The sequence below is a fragment of the Pleurodeles waltl genome, chromosome 9, assembly GCF_031143425.1.
Source record: "Pleurodeles waltl isolate 20211129_DDA chromosome 9, aPleWal1.hap1.20221129, whole genome shotgun sequence".
NCBI classification, from domain to species: Eukaryota; Metazoa; Chordata; class Amphibia; order Caudata; family Salamandridae; genus Pleurodeles; species Pleurodeles waltl.
In genome coordinates, this window is record NC_090448.1 from 10,140,036 (window position 1) to 10,160,451 (window position 20,416).

General features: G+C 48.2%; 1 protein-coding gene across 1 annotated transcript in view; it reads right to left on the bottom strand.

The window, feature by feature from the left end:
* LOC138258830 (semaphorin-3A-like) overlaps positions 1-20,416 on the bottom strand; it is a 248,405-nt gene that overhangs the window by 87,197 nt on the left and 140,792 nt on the right. Inside the window, exons 5-8 of the mRNA XM_069206102.1 lie at positions 11,346-11,439; positions 10,687-10,806; positions 8,428-8,573; positions 6,239-6,353 (exon numbers count right to left, since the gene is read on the bottom strand). Of these exons, the coding sequence (XP_069062203.1) occupies positions 6,239-6,353; positions 8,428-8,573; positions 10,687-10,806; positions 11,346-11,439 (475 nt within the window). The remainder of the gene's footprint in view (positions 1-6,238; positions 6,354-8,427; positions 8,574-10,686; positions 10,807-11,345; positions 11,440-20,416) is intronic.

Genomic DNA, 20,416 nt, shown 5'->3' on the forward strand with positions numbered 1-20,416 from the left:
ATCCAGTGCTTAATTTGTGCTTGTTGTTTCCGGTGCTGAGCACCGGCACTTATTTTTGAGGGCTGGTGCTTAGTCTTCTACATCAAGCATTTGCTGCGAGCAAAAGACACATATGGGAAAGACGGAGGAAGAGAAAAACATATAAACGTCACAAAGGGAGAAAGTAGAAAGCTTCTAGAGTGAGCTGAAGGGGCGGGGAGTGGCATTAAATAGATTGAAGAGGCTCGAGATGGCTTCAGGATTGCGCCGCCTCAGTATTCTGTGTTCCCACATTTAATTGCAGCAGCCGCGTATTTCAGAGGAAGGCTTTGGGCACCGGCAGGTTTTTATTTACAAATTAAGCACTGGGATGATCGTAGTAAAAAAATGAGGAGGGGGTGATCCAAGAAGGGACAGAGGAGGGAAGAGTCCAGAACGGGTTATTTTACAGATCATGGGGGTAGAACGAGGTTGGATGAGCCACAGAGCAGAGGTAGAGGCCATATTGAGAGAGGTGTAGTGTGAGATATAGCATAGTGCGTTGGAGGGAGTCAAAGGTTTGTTTTCTTCTTCTGCAGTAGGAGTAAAGTAATACATATATAGATACATGAGTACATAGAGAAGATATACATGCATAGGAAGATAATATATTGAGATTTAAAGTTGTATTTTATAAACTCAGATTTTCAAATGTTGCTGTACTATAAGCTAAATAATGTGTGTATTTTTACAACAATGTTTTTATTTTATTTTAGCGATAAAAGAAGCAATTCTTATATCGAACCACAGACAGGTTTGTGCCAGGGTGTCCAGTCCACAAGGGCTGCTCCAGCCTACTTTTTTAGGACAGATATTTACAACGTAAATGGTCACATTTAAATTGATGGATGTTAATTTAAAGTAGGTGTTTATGCAGAAAGTCTAGCATTGATCCGGCTTTTATTGTTTTGAGGTACAATGTACTTTTTTCACATTTACATCAAGTGAAATTGTAAATTGTATTTATATAGCGCTTACTACGCCTGAAGAGGCTTTGAAGCGCTTGGTGGTGAGTAGCACACTATTCCAGAGCCCATGATTACAGGTTCATTGTTAATAGGATTAGTAATTGTTTTCATTCCTTTGTGCATCAGTTGTGCTAGGCTTGTGCTCTTGGTTTCTTGTGTGTTTACTAGTTTAGAACAGGGACAGACTGATCAGAATGGATTAGAGAGGGGAAGTAGCAAGTTGTTTTTTGTAAGTAGTGCTCATCTCTTAGTTGGGGTCATGAGTTAAGAAGGAGGGGACTTTGAGAAGGAAGTTTGGAGGTTCCTAGTAGTCAGACAGGTTTGGGATGAGTCAGAGAGAGGAGAGATGGGACAAAGGTTGAAAGGAGGAACTGTATTATTTTGTTTTATAATAAAAACTGAAATGACCTTATGTAAACACACATGCACATGTCACTTGGTAAGGTTGAGTCAGCTGAAGAGAGCCCCTCCATATAAATACCCATATGTGCATAGAATCAGTGATTCTTAATTGGTTCTGATGTGCGCAGTTATCTTGTGGTGACGTCTGCAAATGTTGTCTTGATGTTTAGAGGTTCAGGAGCAGGTATAAGCTCTTCTACATATGCACCTATGTGTGCATAGAAGCAGCAATGAATACATTGTGTGATGTACACAAGGCTCCAAATCTCCTGCTGGAATTTACAAGAAAATGAAAACTGATGTGTGATGTGTAGGGAAGAATTATCGCAAAACCCGAAATCAGCATGGCAGCAAAGACCGCTTTGTGTCCATGGTATTGATTGGTGCTTTGCAGTACTTTAATCTGGCAGCTGTGAGATGCTCTGCACTTGATGCTATCACCATATTTCACCAAATTTCACATTTTTGGTGGTGGTATTCTGGAAAATAACATTTTCCAATAAAGGTTAAGGTGGGGATTTTGACAGTGAGGATTCTTGTTGTGCCCCGTTGAGAGGGGTTATATTATCTTGTACAAACTGTATTTTTCTACATATTTATAACTCTATAACTGTCTGCAAGATGGCTGCCAGTTTATGGCGACTTGCATAAGCCGTTGTTGGGCAATGAAAGCGCTATGGTAAAGGGTTCATCAGTTGTCTGGGAAAAGCCATGTCAGATTTCATTGCTTGATCTATCTGTTATGAAACATTATGACAAAGCCAGTAGGCCCGACCTACTTATTTGAAAAGCATGTGTGAAAAGCAATAGGCTTTTAAGGATGGATTATTATTACAGTGTGCTAAAGCCTGTAGGCAGGTACTTTGTTACATGGGATTTCAAAGATTACCACAGAAGGCAAGGGTTTTGGTGATGGTGATCTACACGAACAAACCCTGGGGACAGAACATATGCATTACAATCATACTTGGTTGACTTCCTTAGGAGCAAGAGTACTTTGGTTTGTCAACTGTAGTTTTGTACACATTTATACTTTTATGACTGTACGGCCGATGGTTGCCTTGTTGAAGGTTTACGCTCGGTACAGTCGGCTTCAGTCGGGAATGGCGACGACCAATAGGCCTGATTGTTTGTTGGGAAAAGTTATAATGTCATTTGGGATATCACCGGTGATGTAAAAAATAATGTCACCGAAGATTTTTAGTGAATTTGTAGCGTTTTTTTTTACGTAAAGTAATATTTTATTACCATGCCTAAAGCCGAACCCCCACTGTGCATGATAGGTTAGCCACAGGGCCTTATGTTGTTTAAAGGGTAGGAGTCCACATGTCCCTCCTCCCTGAGCCTCATTAGGCCCAGGGGACCCCATTCCCCAGGGCCTTATGCTTTTTAAAGGGGAGAGGGACCAAGTGCCCCCCTCTCCCCAAGCCTTATTAGGCCCTGATGACCCTATAGTACGGGGCCGTTGTTTTTTTTGTTTTTTTTAAAGCGAGCATGGCAACCCTCCCTGGGTGTCTAAAAGGCCCTGGGGACTTCATCCCCCAGGGTTGTGTTCTATTTAAGGGAAGTGGGGCCGAGCAGCCTCCCTCCCTCCCCAAGCCTTTACAAGGCTGTGGGGACCCCATTCTGCAGTGCAATATCTCTTTTAAAGTGGAGGGGAGCTGTGGGATACCCATCCCAGAGTCTCATTAGGCCCTTGGGACCCCATCCCCAGGGCCCTTTGTATTTTCAAGGGGAGCGGGGCCAATTGGCTCCCTCCTAAGTCTTAATAGGCCCTAAGGACCACATCTCTAGGGATTTTTATTTTAACGGGGATGGGAGCGTCACTGCCCTCCTCCCCAAGCCATTATAAGGCCCTCAGAGCTCACCCGAGGGGCCTAAACTTTAAAAAAAAGGGGAGGTGGATATCTGACCCCCTCCTCAAGCCTTATTAGGCCTTGGGGACCCCATCCCCTAAGGGCGTTTTTTATTTTACTAAAAGGGGATCACATCATTAAATGTGGGCGCCATGGTGCCCACCCAGGGCACCCACCATGCAACCATTGGGAGCCACATGGGGGCCCAAAGGCCCACTGTGGTCCGAGCTTGCTCCCTGCATGCAGAGGGAGCTGGCATCACTTCCGTCCGGAGGGACCAGCTATTGATGCTGCTGCCTCTGGGAAGGAGCAATACTTTGATCTGTTTCCCTACCCGCACGCATGTGGGCAGGGTAGCAGATCAGAAGACTGCTGCCAGTGAATAGGAGCATTTTCAAACCTCCAGCCCACTGGGAGTAGACTTTGTGTTTGCCCGAGCTTTGTGGGAGATTAAAAAATGCTCCCGCCATGAAGAAGACAAACACAGGTTTCCATGCCCACACTGATGCGGGCAGGAAAAACGGTACATCCAAGGGGTTGGGTCCCTGGGATATAACTAGTGTCCCAGCCCCGGGAGATTGGTCTCAGGGGCAATTAAAACCTCAGGGCTTCCTCCCTTTTAATTAGTGTAGCGCTCCCAGAGATGGGGTCCCCCAGGCCTTTGGAGGCTCGGCGAGGGGGGTTGCACTGCCCCCTCCCTGTTTTGAGACATTTCACCCAGTGGTGAGCCCTACCTGGCCTATGATGGCTCGGGGAGGAGGGCCGCATGACAAATAAAAATACGCATGAGGATTTTGGCTTTTGGGGCCCACCTCTTTTTTCTCAGCCCTCATTTGACAGATCACCCAGAAACGTTCCATGTGCAAACTAGTCAAAAAGTGGCACCTTTTTGGAAAGTTTCATGGATATTTGTGAAACGGGGCCAAAGTAATTAGCAACACAAACATGCTTTCCCTTTAGAACAGCTGAGCTAACTATAACTATCCAGTGGTGACCATCACTGGGTAATATCCCCATAGATACACAGAGGGCCTTTGTGTCAGCTCTGTTCAGCCATTGGTCAATCTGACACTTACACTCTGTTTCCATCCACAACAGTGCACTGCATGGGGTAATGGTTCAGTCCACATCGGTCATCGGCTGTCTTGCCCTGTGTATGGCAGCCTCGACCCTACTGTATAATGGGGGTTCAGATGTGCCCTTTGACAAGAATTACCCTGGGCACAAGAGATTGGCCCAGTCCATCGCATCTGATACTGTGCCAAGTGACGGGTGGAGGCCCTCTGTCTGTTCCTGGACATTGAACAGTACTGCGGTTAATGCAGAATTGTGTGAAATCTATAAAATATTGCCAAATTACCCTTTAAGAGCCAAATGTGTTTTCACTGTTCCTGGTGTGAATTTGTTCAAGCAAGAATGCACCTTGCACAAAAAACCCTTCAGAGATACCAGCAGGACACTGGTTCTAGAACAGATGTATCTTGGTGTGTCACTGATACACACGTCATCGCACGCACAGAATACTTTGTCGAGTCACAGATGGAGTTCTTGGGGGCAGACCCCGGTAGGGTCAGGCTGGACACAGTTGAGTGGATTAAAGATAAATACTTTGAGTATGTGCAGACCAGGAAGACCCAGGCGCTGAGGCCAGGACCTAATATGTGTAATTATCTTAGCAACACCTATGAGTTCCCTTATACCGGGTATTTGGATGTCTTACACCCCGAACTTAAGCGAACACTGTACGTAAAATCCAGGTTAGGTATCTTGCCGACGAGGGATTACTTAATGCGCATTCACAGGCTGGCTACTGGTCTGTCCACTTTGTGAGGTATTAGCCCTCACAGATAACCCATGTGAACATAGGCATATTTTATGATGCATTGTGTAGTTGCTGCTGTTTTAACTGCTATAATGATTTCCTGTATGGTGATTTAACTGATTGTGTTTTTACTGGAAAGGAATTCAGTGCTCAATGGTATTACTGCACATGATTGATGGTGCTGTATATGGCTGTTAGGATGTACGATTTGGACTGAATTTTATTTGATTTAAAGCTTTCTTGCATTTTCGCATGTTTTAGAATTTGTTGATTGCTCGTACTGGAACTGAATGTTGTCCCAAATGTTATGACATCGTCCAGGTAATTGTATCACATATGTATGTGTTCTCTGTATCTGCACTTTATATATTAGATGAATGGTTTTCATCAGAAAGGTCCGGAACATAGGGCCTGATGTACAAAGTTTTTTTCTGTGCGCAAACAGCCCAATTTGCAGAATTGGGCCATTAGCGCAGAGAAAAAAGAATTTTGGTATGTACAAATGATATTTTGCGATTTGGTAATCTATTCACTGAATCGCAATGTAGGTTTGAGAGTCATGCGAAGGGCGTTCCTTCCTCATTGAGAGTCTCAGTGGTATGATTGTTTGTGACCGTGAATGCGAAAATTGAAATAAAAACTGCTTTATTTAAAAAGCATTCACAAACATGGGGCTCTGACCCCAGCAGGCCACCATCCCTGTGAGTGCGGCCATTCCCAAATGGGTCACAAGTCGAGACCTGCGTCATAAACATTAAAGAGGAAGGTCCCTTGCAACCCATTTGGGAATTGCAAACAGTGTCTGAAACACTGTTGTACATCAGGTTTTTGACTCACAAATTGTGAGTCTCAAAACCTGCCATTTGTACATGTGGCCCATAGTGCTTAGATGGTCACTGGGAATTGTTTCTTCTAGAATGGTTTGGAATACACTGTCTAAATGCTATTACACTACTTTGTTGATCCCACTGTATGTGTTTTTAAAAATTAGGATTTCTGTTTCTAATTGTTCTTAAATTATAGTTTTTAATCATTGTAAGGTTGACATCTGAAACAATAAACAAAATACATTTAAAATTTAGATACACACATGATTGTACATCAATAAGTACAAATATACTTTCTTACAGTATTTTAACATGGAATAAAAGCGACCTTGTGCGTGTACTTACTCAGCTCATCGAAGTGGGTTTCAACGCCCTCGGGCCCCAGGATGGAGCAGACCAGCCGGGCTTTCAGGAACGTGCTCCATTTATTGACCAAGCTGCGCTGCCCACCAATGTCATTCTGGGGATGAAAAGGAAAATGGAGGCGTTGGGCAGTGCACAATGAAGGGCGGGTGTTCGAGGAGGGCAGACCATGGACAGGAGCTCTCTGCCCGTTGCCTGGCGCAAGGTGAGCAAGAAGCTCCTCGAAACACCTCGAAGCTCCTCGAAGCTCCTAGTCAAGAGATAAAGCACTAAAGACGTGGGACCAGATCTACATCTCGGCGGCGTGGATACTCCAGCACAAACGTGACGCATATCCCGTACGCCGTATTACGATTTCTATAGGATATTATGGGATCGTACTGCAGTGGCCGGGATATTCGTCACGTTTGTGACAGAGTGACCCTGTCTGCCAAACTCTAAATCAGACACAAACATTGAAATCAGGGGTCTTCAAACTGAGGGTGGGCCACCCGTGGGGGGCTCAAGTGATCCCCAGGGGGTGCCAGGTTCTGGCTAAAACAAGCATTATGGAGATAGCAGGGCTTTGTTTAAGCTGAACAAAATAAGCAGCAGTAAAGTGCTCTGTAATGGGCCATCACTGACATGTGTTTTTCATTTATATCCAAGCCGGGAGTATGTGTCAAAAGGGAAGGGGCTGCAAATCCTCTTCAAACCCTCCACCCTCACTTGTAATAATCTCACTGTGCTTACTCTTGCATGTAAGCATGGCCTGCCTGACCAGAATAGTTTGTTCATGTGTTTGATTGCATTTTTAAAACAGTAACAGAAGTTAACTGCAATGTTTAAATAAGTGTAGACATATTAATTTAATTGAATAATTGTGAAAAATTCGGAAGGCGGGCCTGATGACCTTTTTTTCACTGGAGGGTAGCTGCATTAAAAAGTTTGAGGGCCACTGATTTAAATCATGAAATCAGTGGTGCTGTTGGCATAGCACAGCAAAAACCAACACAAACCAGCACAATGTCCCATATTCCAACACAACTCATACCTCTCAAGCCTACCAAATGCAACACCACACATTCCAGCATAACACTGCTTCTAACCCAGTGCAACAATCTCAAGCCAACAGAACTCAGCACACCAGCACAATTCTATGCAAACCAACCCAACACCGGACCACACAAGCCAACCAAATGCAAAACTGCGCATCTTAGCACAACACTATGAGGGTCATTCTGACCCTGGCGGCCGGTGGCCGCCAGGGCCACCGACCACGGGAGCACCGCCAACAGGCTGGCGGTGCTCCAACGAGCATTCTGACCGCGGCGGTTCAGCCGCGGTCAGAAGCGGAAAGTCAGCGGTCTCCCGCCGACTTTCCGCTGCTCGTGTGAATCCTCCATGGCTGCGGAGCGCGCTCCGCAGCCATGAGGATTCCGACCCCCCCTACCGCCATCCTGTTCATGGTGGGAAAGCCGCCATGAACAGGATGGCGGTAGGGGGGGGTCGCGGGGCCCCTGGGGGCCCCTGCCGTGCCCATGCCAATGGCATGGGCACGGCAGGGGCCCCCGTAAGAGGGCCCCGCAAAGTATTTCAGTGTCTGCCTTGCAGACACTGAAATACGCGACGGGTGCCACTGCACCCGTCGCACCTTCCCACTCCGCCGGCTCGATTACGAGCCGGCATCCTCGTGGGAAGGTCGTTTTCCCCTGGGCTGGCGGGCGGTTTTTCAGCAACCGCCCGCCAGCCCAGGGGAAAACTTGTAATACCCGCCGCGGTCTTTTGACCGCGGCGCGGTATTTCGGAGGGGGGAATTCTGGCGGGCGGCCTCCGCCGCCCGCCAACATTGGAATGACCCCCTATGTCTTACCCTAAGGCAACAGAACACAAAACGCCAGCAGAATTCCATGGAATCCAACACTACAAAACCCAAAACCACACCACACGTGTCAACCAGATGTAGCACCACCCAAGCCAACCCAACATACCCCAACCTCACCCACAATCCCAAAGCATCTCAGACACGCCACAGAACAAACCTAGAATCTACCCATCATGCTCATGGGCCCTGACTGACAACAAACCACATGAGTAATATCAAGTGCTTTGTCTATACCAGTGGCAGCTGTACAAGTGCCAAATAGAATTCAAACTCAAGAGGCTACAACCCGCCCACTGATGGGACCCACCTTACACACACGGGATACCCGGGAGTAGATGACCGTTCCCCCGCCGCCCTCTGCCTCCTGGGCCCGCTCGGTGAAGAACAAGTACACCTTGTCCTCTTCTTCGCTGTCGCTTTCTGACATCACCTGGACTTTCACAAACTTTGGATCTGTGGAGAGCAAGAACCAAACAGTCATAAACTGGAAGAAAGTTTGAACACCTTAGTCCAACATGTTTCCCCAGCATTCACTACGTTTGCAGGATGTGGCATTGCAGCCAGAGAGGCTGACTTCGGAGCTGGGAAACCATGTTCAAGTCTCAGCATCCACTGCACATCCTGTGATTCTAGGCAAATCACTTTGGGGCCTGATTTATATATCGGCAGATGGGTTACTCTGTCACAACAGTGACGGACAGCCCATGCACTAAAATCTAAATCCCATTATATTCTATGAGATTTGGGTTTTGGCGGACGGGACATCCGTCACCGTTGTGATGGAGTAACCCGCCCGCCAATCCACGTCAGGCCCCTAATCTCCCCTTGCCTCATGAATCCAAAGGTGAATGTGTAATGTGACTGGTGCTCATGTAAAGCACTCTGGTACCTTTGCTCTATGTAAAACAAGCAAAAACAGTTTAAACTCTGCACATCTCCTTGAGGTGCTGCCCTCTGAGCACATGTGGAAGGGAAGCCCCAGATCTGCTGGACATTAGACAAACCCTAGAATTGGATATCCACATTTTCAAAAGAGCACTGCTGACCCAACTACGGAACACCCCAGGGCCCACATCGCCTTCAGACATTCACACCTCATGATGCAAGGTACTTTTTGGTAACGCTTTAAAACGCTTTTTGCTCCAGGTTTCCAATCATTAAGATAATCTGATGATTTCTCATCCTGTTTTGTTTTATTAGTTTATAATATCTGTATAATATTTTCTATTTTTCTTTCATTACAAATTGTGTTTTTATTTTTTTACGTCAGTCTTCTAGTTTTGTGGTGTTCATTTGAGACTGGTTTCTCTGCACGTCACACTCCTAACCTTCAGAGAGATGTGTACGTTTTGGTAATATTACAAATAAATGAAATGAAACAAGACAACAGACATTTTTATATTCACAATTTACCACGAGCAGAGAATGCTTCGGGAGTGAAAGAGGACCCTCTCCCTTCTGCCTTCGCGTGTTTCATGTGGCGCCCTATGTGGGGCGAGTATGCCCAGACGTGGGTCCCGTGCTCACTGTGCCACTGGAACCAAGCTGCACCAGACTGACGAGCCCCAATCAGTGTGGGGCGAGTATGCCCAGATGTGGGTCCCGCGCTCACTGTGCCACTGGAACCAAGCTACGCCAGACTGACGAGCCCCAATCAGGGCAGGACCGGTCCTGAGGCGTTTGCTCTGGTTCAGGGAGGACCTGGCCTGGAGGTCTGGGCTACACTACTGTGGAGCAGGGTCGAGACTGACCTGCAAATGGCCGGATCCAAACCGAGGTGGCGCGGTGGGCGAAGGAGCGAAGGGCTGGAGAGCTGCTGGCAGCGGGTAGACGAGCTGCAAGCATCCTGCCACCCTCCTGCTGCGTTTCAGGATCGCTTGCTTTAGTATCTTTAGACCCTTTTTGTCTCTTCGTTCCCCATCTTTCCCTCTCTCTCTGTCTCTGCCTTTGAATCAGTCTTCCTGTTTGTCTCTCTCTCTCCCTCTCACATCTCTCTCTTTCTTTCTCTGTCCCGTCTCTAATAGTCAGTCTTTCTACCTTTGCCAGCACTGTCATCTCTGCCTCTTTGTTTTTGAATCAGTCTTTTTGTCTCACTTTCTCCGTTTCTCTCTCGCTGTTTGTCTCCCTCTGTCTCTCCCTCTCTTTCTTTATCTTTCTCTTTCATTCTCTCTAATGTTCTCTCAATCTCTGTCTCTTCCTCTCTGTCTCTCACTGTTTCTCTCTCATACCATGGCTTACTAATTGCTCCAACCTCCTGGGTTGAATGTTTGAGCTTCTAAAACTACACCAATAAATGAATGGACCATTCAGAGACAGGGGGGCTGAGCACGTAAGCCCCCCTCCTCTCACATGTGGCTGTCAACCTCATCCTGCAGCCTCCTGTCCTAGGGTAGAGCCATTCAGAGGTAGGGAGGCTGAGCAGGTACGCCCCCCTCCTTTCAGGTGTGGCTGTCAGCCTCCTGTCCCAGGATGGAGCCATTCAGAGATAGGGGGGCTGAGCAGTTAAGCCCCCTCCTCTCAGGTGTGGCTGTCTGCCTCCTGTCCTAGGGTGGTCAGTCGAGCTCACCTTGCAGCCACCTGGAGTTGTACTGCTCAGTCCTTATCATGTGGCGACGTCCAAGCCCACGGAAGAAGCCGGCATCTCTGCTCATGAAGTCTGAAGAGATCCCAGCGTACAGTTCTCCATCTGAAGGAAGACAAACAACATCACACAGACATGGTCAAGACAGAAACATTGTGGGGGTCATTATGAGTTTGGCAGACGGGAAAGGCCATCTGCCAAACTCCCACCATCAGGTTACCACCAGTGCAGTTTCCTTCCAGCAGACCCCATTACGAGTTTCCCACTGGGTCAGCGGGCGGAAACAGGCCACAACATTGACGCTGGGTCATAACTGAGCCGGCGGCAACGCTGTGGTGCTTAGGGAGCACCAGCAGCCATTGTGCTTTTCACTGCCTGCTTTGCATCCACACAATAAGTAGACCCCTTCAGTGTCCGGGTTACTGGTTCAATGTGTGCTTTCACATATGAGTTTACATTTACTTGTTTACATCCAATGAGTGCCTTCATACAAAAAGAATTCACAAACAATACAAGCATTGGCAAAGCCAGAATGACAGCAGCCAATCCCAGACCCACTAGCCTAGTTACTCTTTGCTCTGCATTTCCTTTTCTGGGTAGCAGGACAGGACTTCAGCTCTCACTTCCCATTACAATGGACTCACCAATCAGCGCTGTGGCCACCTGCTGCCTGGGGTCGTACGGGCACTTGCCTTTCCCACACTCTGTCTGTTCCAGCTTCAGAACCAAGGGTCCACCCTAGGAGGAATCAAAACAATGGCAAGTTGGCCTCTACCGCTGTACTTTTCATACAGATAAATGTATTAAACCACAAACCCCAAGGTCACTGTCATGTGTCAGGCAGGGCCACATCACGCCCCTCCTTGAAGAGCCCATAGAAAACTACTTTAAATCACAAGTTCACGTAGGGGTTTGCTGACATCTTCCATCACATCCAGCCATCCTGATACGGTCCAAATAGTTCATACTGAACCCTAGACTCACCCTTACAAGAATCCAATTAGACCTACCATAGAAATAGTACATTAACCTAGGACAGTAAAAGGCTCATGCAGGCGCACTTCTTGCAGTAAAAGGTGCACACAGGCGCACTTTTTGCAGTAAAATGTGCACACAGGAGCACTTCTTGCAGTAAAAGGCACACACAGGCTCACTTCTTGCAGTTAAAGGTGCACACAGGATCACTTCTTGCAGTAAATGGCACACGTAGGCACACTTTGCACACAGGCACACTTCTTGCAGTTAAATGCGCATGCAGGCACACTTCTTGCAGTAAAAGGTGCACACAGGCACACTTCTTGCATTTAAAGGCACACACATGCACACTTCTTGCAGTAAAAGGCGCATGCAGGCACACTTCTTGCCGTTAAGGGCGCAAGCAGGCACACTTCTTGCAGTAAAAGGCACACACAGGCACACTTCTTGCAGTAAAAGGCACACACAGGCACACTTCTTGCACTAAATGGTGCACGCAGGCACACTTCGCATGCAGGCACACTTCTTGCAGTTAAATGCGCACGCAGGCACACTTCTTGCAGTAAAAGGTGCACACAAGCACACTTCTTGCAGTAAAAGGCGCTCGCAGGAGCACTTCTTACAGTAAATGGCACACACAGGCACACTTCGCACGCAGGCACACTTCTTGCAGTTAAATGCGCACGCAGGCACACTTCTTGCAGTAAAAGGCGCACACCAGAGCACTTCTTGCAGTAAAAGGCGCACACAGGCACACTTCTTGCAGTAAAAGACGCACACATGCACACTTCTTGCAGTAAAAGGCACACACGGGCACACTTCTTGCAGTAAAAGGTGCACGCCTGAGCACTTCTTACAGTAAAAGGTGCACACAGGCACACTTCTTGCAGTAAAAGGTGCACACAGGATAACTTCTTGCAGTAAATGGCACGCGCAGGCACACTTCGCACACAGGCACACTTCTTGCAGTTAAATGTGCACGCAGGCACACTTCTTGCAGTCAAAGGCGCACGCCAGAGCACTTCTTACAGTAAAAGGCGCACGCAGGCACACTTCTTGCAGTAAAATGCAAACACAGGCACAATTCTTGCGGTAAAAGACACACGCATGCACACTTATTGCAGTAAAAGGCGCACACAGGCACACTTCTTGAAGTAAAAGGCGCACGCAGGCACACTTTTTGCAGTAAAAGGCACACGCAGGATCACTTCTTGCAGTAAATGGCACACGTAGGCACACTTCGCACAAAGGCACACTTCTTGCAGTTAAATGCGCATGCAGGCACACTTCTTGCAGTAAAAGGTGCACACAGGCACACTTCTTGCAGTAAAAGGCGCATGCAGACACACGTCTTACAGTAAAAGGCACACGCAGGCACACTTCTTGCCGTAAAGGGCGCAAGCATGCACACTTCTTGCAGTGAAAGGCACACGCAGGATCACTTCTTGCAGTAAATGGCACACGTAGGCACACTTTGCACACAGGCACACTTCTTGCAGATAAATGCGCATGCAGGCACACTTCTTGCAGTAAAAGGTGCACACAGGCACACTTCTTGCATTTAAAGGCACACACATGCACACTTCTTGCAGTAAAAGGCGCATGCAGGCACACTTCTTGCCGTTAAGGGCGCAAGCAGGCACACTTCTTGCAGTAAAAGGCACACACAGGCACACTTCTTGGAGTAAATGGCACACGTAGGCACACTTTGCACACAGGCACACTTCTTGCAGTTAAATGCGCATGCAGGCACACTTCTTGCAATAAAAGGTGCACACAGGCACACTTCTTGCATTTAAAGGCACACACATGCACACTTCTTGCAGTAAAAGGCGCACGCAGGCACACTTCTTGCCGTTAAGGGCGCAAGCAGGCACACTTCTTGCAGTAAAAGGCACACACAGGCACACTTCTTGCAGTTAAAGCCGCAAACAGGGGCACTTCTTGCAGTAAAAGGCACACACAGGCACACTTCTTGCAGTAAAAGACACACGCATGCACACTTATTGCAGTAAAAGGCGGACACAGGCACACTTCTTGAAGTAAAAGGCGCACGCAGGCACACTTTTTGCAGTAAAAGGCACATGCAGGATCACTTCTTGCAGTAAATGGCACACGTAGGCACACTTCGCACAAAGGCACACTTCTTGCAGTTAAATGCGCATGCAGGCACACTTCTTGCAGTAAAAGGTGCACGCAGGCACACTTCTTGCCGTAAAGGGCGCAAGCATGCACACTTCTTGCAGTAAAAGGCACACGCAGGATCACTTCTTGCAGTAAATGGCACACGTAGGCACACTTTGCACACAGGCACACTTCTTGCAGTTAAATGCGCATGCAGGCACACTTCTTGCAGTAAAAGGTGCACACAGGCACACTTCTTGCATTTAAAGGCACACACATGCACACTTCTTGCAGTAAAAGGCGCACGCAGGCACACTTCTTGCCGTTAAGGGCGCAAGCAGGCACACTTCTTGCAGTAAAAGGCACACACAGGCACACTTTTTGCAGTTAAAGCCGCAAACAGGCACACTTCTTGCAGTAAAAGGTGCACACAGGCAGCACACTTCTTGCATTTAAAGACACACACAGGCGATCTTCTTGCAGTAAAAGGTGCACACTTCTTGCAGTAAAAGGCACATACATGAGCACTTCTTGCAGTAAAAGGTACACAGTGGCACATTTATTGCAGTAAAAGGCACACACAGGAGTACTTCTTGCAGTAAAAGGTGCACTCAGGATCACTTCTTGCAGTAAAAGGCGCATACAGGAGCACTTCTTGCAGTATAAGGTACACAGGGCACACTTCTTGCAGTAAAAGGCACACACAGGAGTACTTCTTGCAGTAAAAGTTGCATGCAGGCACACTTCTTGCAGTAAAAGGCTTACGCAGGAGCACTTCTTGCATTTGAAGGCGCACACATGCACACTTCTTGCAGTAAAAGGCACACACAGGCACACTTCTTGCATTTAAAGACGCACACAGGCGCTCTTCTTGCAGTAAAAGGTGCACAGAGGCACACTTTTTGCAGTGAAAGGCGCATACAGGAGCACTTCTTGCAGTAAAAGGCACACACAGGCACACTTCTTGCAGTAAAAGGCGCGCACAGGAGCACTTCTTGCAGTAAAAGGTGCATGCAGGCACACTTCTTGCAGTAAAAGGCGCACACAGGAGCACGTCTTGCAGTAAAAGGCGCACACAGGAGCACTTCTTGCAGTAAAAGGCACACACAGGTGCACTTCTTACAGTAAAAGGCACACACAGGCGCACTTTTTGCAATAAAAGGTGCACACTTCTTGCAGTAAAAGGCGCACACAGGAGCACTTCTAGCAGTAAAAGGCTCATGCAGGAGCACTTCTTGCATTTAAAGGCACACACATGCACACTTCTTGCAGTAAGAAGCGCACACAGGCACACTTCTTGCATTTAAAGACGCACACAGGTGCTCTTATTGCAGTAAAAGATGCACACAGGCACACTTCTTGCAGTAGAAGGCGCACACAGGGGCACTTCTTGCAGTAAAAGGTGCACACAGGTGCACTTCTTACAGTAAAAAGCACACACAGGCGCACTTCTTGCAGTAAAAGGTGCACACATCTTGCAGTAAAAGGCTCAAGCAGCAGCACTTCTTGCATTTAAAGGCACACACATGCACACTTCTTGCAGTAAGAGGCGCACACAGGCACACTTCTGGCATTTAAAGACGCACACAGACGCTCTTTGTGCAGTAAAAGGCGCACACAGGCACCCTTCTTAAACTAATAGGCGCACACAGGAGCACTTCTTGCAGTAAAAGGGACACACAGGCCTTGCATTTAAAGGCGCACACATGCACACTTCTTGCAGTTAAATGTGCACGCAGGCACACTTCTTGCAGTAAAAGCCGCACACAGGCACACTTCTTACAGTAAATGACACACACAGGCACACTTCGCACGCAGGCAGACTTCTTGCAGTTAATTGCACACGCAGGCACAATTCTTGCAGTAAAAGGCACACACAGGCACACTTCTTGCACTAAAAGGCGCACAGTGGAGCACTTCTTACAGTAAATGACACACGCAGGCACACTTCGCACGCAGGCAGACTTCTTGCAGTTAAATGCGCACGCTGGCACACTTCTTGCAGTAAAAGGAGCATGCCGGAGTACTTCTTACAGTAAAAGGCGCACAGAGGCACACTTCTTGCAGTAAAAGGTGCACACAGGAGCACTTCTTGCAGTAAAAGGCACGCGCAGGCACACTTCTTGCAGTAAAAGGCGCACACAGGCGCACTTCTTGCAGTAAAAGGTGCACATAGGAGCACTTCTTGCAGTAAAAGGCACACACAGGTGCACTTCTTGCATTAAAAGGTGCACACAGGAGCACTTCTTGCAGTTAAAGGCACACACAGGCACACTTCTTTCAGTTAAAGGTGCACACAGGATCACTTCTTGCAGTAAATGGTGCATGCAGGCACACTTAGCACGCACGCACACTTCTTGCAGTTAAAGGTGCACACAGGATCACTTCTTGCAGTAAATGGTGCACGCAGGCACACTTTGCACGCAGGCACACTTCTTGCAGTTAAATGCGCATGCAGGCACACTTCTTGCAGTAGAAGGCACACGCCAGAGCACTTCTTTAAGTAAAAGGCGTACGCAGGCTCACTTCTTGCAGTAAGAGGCGCGCACAGGCAAAGGTGCCTATTTTATCGACCTCAGCAGGATAAAGGGAGGGAGATGGTCGGCCTTGCTGGATTCAAACTTGCGCCTGCACAACCCACTGAGCTGACGAATCACACGTGCAATCAATGGTAGTGATTCCCTGAACGTTTCCACTATATTTTTTCAGTTCACATATTTTCATTTACACTCTGGTGTTAGAATCTTTCTCACAAGGCATCTGGTTATTTTATAACTGGAGAGTAGCAGAGCTTAACCAAGCAGCTTTTAGGATTCTGCTATACAGAAATACAGTTAGTGGGAATAATGAGTGTTCATCTCGACGGGACCTGTCATCCCAGCAGCTACTGCTCTGGGTATTTGCTAAGTGGCCTCAGGAGCACCGGAAGTGCTTGGGACGCTTAGGCCCTGTGCTTTGATGTTCAGGCCAATCGGGGATTGCGCAGGAAATAGACCTTTTCCTGTGTCCTCCGCTGCTCCAGAAATTATACAGGCCCTCAAAATACGCGGCCCCTCCTGTTCCAAGTTTTCTGTCAGGACGGGAGGCTCAGATTATGCTTCTCTTTCTATGCTTTATTTGTCTCAGCAGCCAACAAAAAGGGAGACTTTTTTTAAACTAGATTTCCCAGTAAAACATACTGAGCACATGACCAACCATAGAGGACCCCCCATAAAACCTGGTGACATCAAACCCCGTCCTCTTTCATTCCTGCTCCACAGCCCGTTAAGTGCACCCCTTTACTGCTCTATATCTGTGATGTGCATATATTTGTTTACGGGCCCTAGGAGTCTCGTTAAGCTATTGCATCAGCGCCATTCTCATTGGGCATTGCTTTGTCATTGTATCTTTGTGGAGCTCTTCGGCCTCTGTGGTCGTGAGGTTTTCCTCGCGGACCTTTCTGCATGGAGTGGGAGAAGGAGGCGCCTCCATCTTGGATCGACCACGACCCAGTGTTCTAGCCCTTCAGGACGGTTTAGCACAAGCGTGAGTTATATCAGCGGCGAGGAGGCTTGGGTAGCATCGAGCGGTGCGCTTCACCGCTCGATTCAAATCTTTCTTCAACCCAAAGCTTTTTCATTGTGATCATTTCCTCCTTTGTGCACACACTTGGCTCCCAGCACCAGGTGACATCAGAGAGTGCCCAGGGTTGTAAAATATTTGCATAAGGTCTGCCTAGAGTGTTGTGCAGGCGTCTTCTTCCACTTTCTAAGCTTTCTACGCCTGCTGCGGACACACTCCCCAGTGCTTATAGCTTTTCAGCTATTTTCTGGTGCAATCCCTGGTGTTAAATATTGTTTTGCCTGGAACTATGGCCCAATACCACCCCTATGAGGAGAATAGGGGAGAACACCAGGATTTTTCCCCTTCATTTGAGGACAACTTCATGGAAGCCTTAGATAATAATGTGCAGTTATCTGTCAACAAGGCCATGGCTAAGGCCCTAGAGCCCCTGACCTCGCATCTAAAAGGATTTGCTCTCCAGCAGGGCTGGCACCCTCCTCTCCCTGCCTCGACGGAGCCCCTGTCTCAACCTGTCAACAAACCTGAGGGCAAGGCTAAAGGAAAGCCTAAGGGGAAACGCTGACACTCCGATGCCCTCGAACAATTGTTATCATCAACTCTAGAGGAACATGGGTACAGTCACTCCCAGCCCCAAGCTTCAACCTCTGATGAATCTTTCAAATTATCTGATCCTATAGGTCTGACTCCTCGCACAGCAATCAGGATGGCGCTCCGGGCACCAGCAAGAAAAAGCGCCCTGATCGCAGATTGGATCTCGGTCCAAGTACTCCTAAGGTTCTTACCTTTGATCCAACAGAGATTGTGCATCTCTGGTCCACTAATTGGACTCCCGTTCCGGAGGTTGCCAGTTAAGTCCAATCTCACCTCCGGCAAGGGTTCAATAAAGAGTTCAGGGCACGGCTTCACTCTGAATGTCCCAGACCAGACCTGGCTGGATAAGTTTCCAGTACGCCTGAGGTGGATCCTACCATGGTACACTTCATGAAAAAGTGTGCCAGAAACCCCAAGAAAGGACTGGATAGTGGGACAAGTTATTGGACATTTCAGGGCCACTCACAAAGCTATTAGAACTTGGTTTGCAGTCCAAGAAGTCTGGTGTAGCAGTTGACCCGGTCAGCCTGATTGTTTGGGCACAGCGTGCCGTCTGCCAGATGGGTAACGCCAATGTGGCAATGTCTACAGAAAGACAGAGATCAATTGTGATGCGCATTGACCCAAAACTGAATGATTTTGGGGGTCATTCTGACCCCGGCGGGCGGCAGGAGCCGCCCGCCTGGAGGGAACCGCCAGAAGACCGTACCGCGGTCAAAAGACCGCGGCGGTCATTCTGGGTTTCCCACTGGGCTGGCGGGCGACCGCCAAAAGGCCGCCCGCCAGCCCAGTGGGAAACAGCCCTCCATGAGGATGCCGGCTCCGAATGGAGCCGGCGGAGTGGAGGATGTGCGACGGGTGCCGTGGCACCCGTCGCGTATTTCAGTGTCTGCAATGAAATCATTCAGTTTTGGGTCAATGCGCATCACAATTGATCTCTATCTTTCTGTAGACATTGCCACATTGGCGTTACCCATCTGGCAGACGGCACGCTGTGCCCAAACAATCAGGCTGACCGGGTCAACTGCTACACCAGACTTCTTGGACTGCAAACCAAGTTCTACCTCTTGCAGGAATTGTGGTTTGTCGTCAATCAACCGAAGTCCTGTCAGGTTCCCTCTCAACGGCTGGAATTTTTGGGATTCCAGAGAGATTCGGTGTTGTCCCAATTGATTCTCCCTTCTCAAAAGATTCAGAATATCAAGAGGGAGTTGAGGTCTGCCTTGCGAGACCAGACAATATCATTGAGATCAGTTGCTCGGATTGTAGGCCTTTTGACTTCGTCTATTCAGGTGATATTCCCGGGTCCTCTCCATGACATTGTCCTTCAACGCCTCAAGATACAGCACTTGCAGAAGGGGTTAGCGTATTCAGACCAGATACAGCTTTTTGCAGGAAGCCAGGATGGAAATGAATTGGATGGCTGGAATGGCAGGGCGATTTTTGGCAGTGCCCCGGATGTCATTCTGGAGTCGGATCCCAGCAGATGGGGATGGAGTGCCAGAGAGGTCCCCTCTGCACAGGATGTCATTGGTCGGAGTCTGAGCTTCAACTCCATATCAACTTCCTGGAACTGCTGGCGGGTTCCTTTGTGATCAGCAGCCTTTCCTCTGCCAAGTCGGATTGTTGCATATTGCTGAGAATGGACAATCTATCAGCGGTTCGCTGTGTCAACAGTCTGGGGGTACGAGATCTCGGATGTTGACAGAGATTGCCAAGCACCTATGGCATTATTGCCTGCAACATTGGATTTCAATCATTGCGGAACACCTGACGGGGACCAGCAATTCAGGTGCCAACTGGTACTCTCATCACCTCCGGGATTTCAGCGATTGGAGGCTACAACCAAGGGTCTTCGCTCTCCTCAATCACACCTGGGGGCCTTGTTCAGTAGACCTCTTTGCCTCGCGGCTCAACCATCAAATTCCTGTCTTCTTCAGTTGGCTTCTGGATCCGGAGGCCTGGGCGACGGATGCATTCTTGCAGGACTGCTCATCCCACAAAGGGTATGCTTTCCATCCGTTCAGGATGATTCCCAGGGTTCTGGTCCAGGTACGTCATCAGAAAACCAAGCCTGTCTTGGTGACGCCTATGTGGAGGGCACAGCTTTGGTTTCCCATGGTCCTGGAGATGTCCTTCGACTCTCCCCTTCTCGTTCCTCACAGTCGGAATCTGTTGCTGAACCCAGCAGGCATTCCACATCCTCTGATTCTCTCTTAGCAGTTGTGGTTTGTGGCCGAGGGTTTGAGGGGTAGATTGGAATTGCCAGGAATTTTGTCCCAGGCATCTGCATACATCCAACAATCCTGGTTCAGTAATATCCACAAACAATATGCTTTGGCATGGCGTAGATGGGCTAACTGGAGTAGCGAAAGGGGTTTGGATCCCTCCCAGGTGGATGTTTGTTTCATGATTAATTTATTATCTTCTTTAGCTGAGTCAGGGCAAGCATCTAGATCAG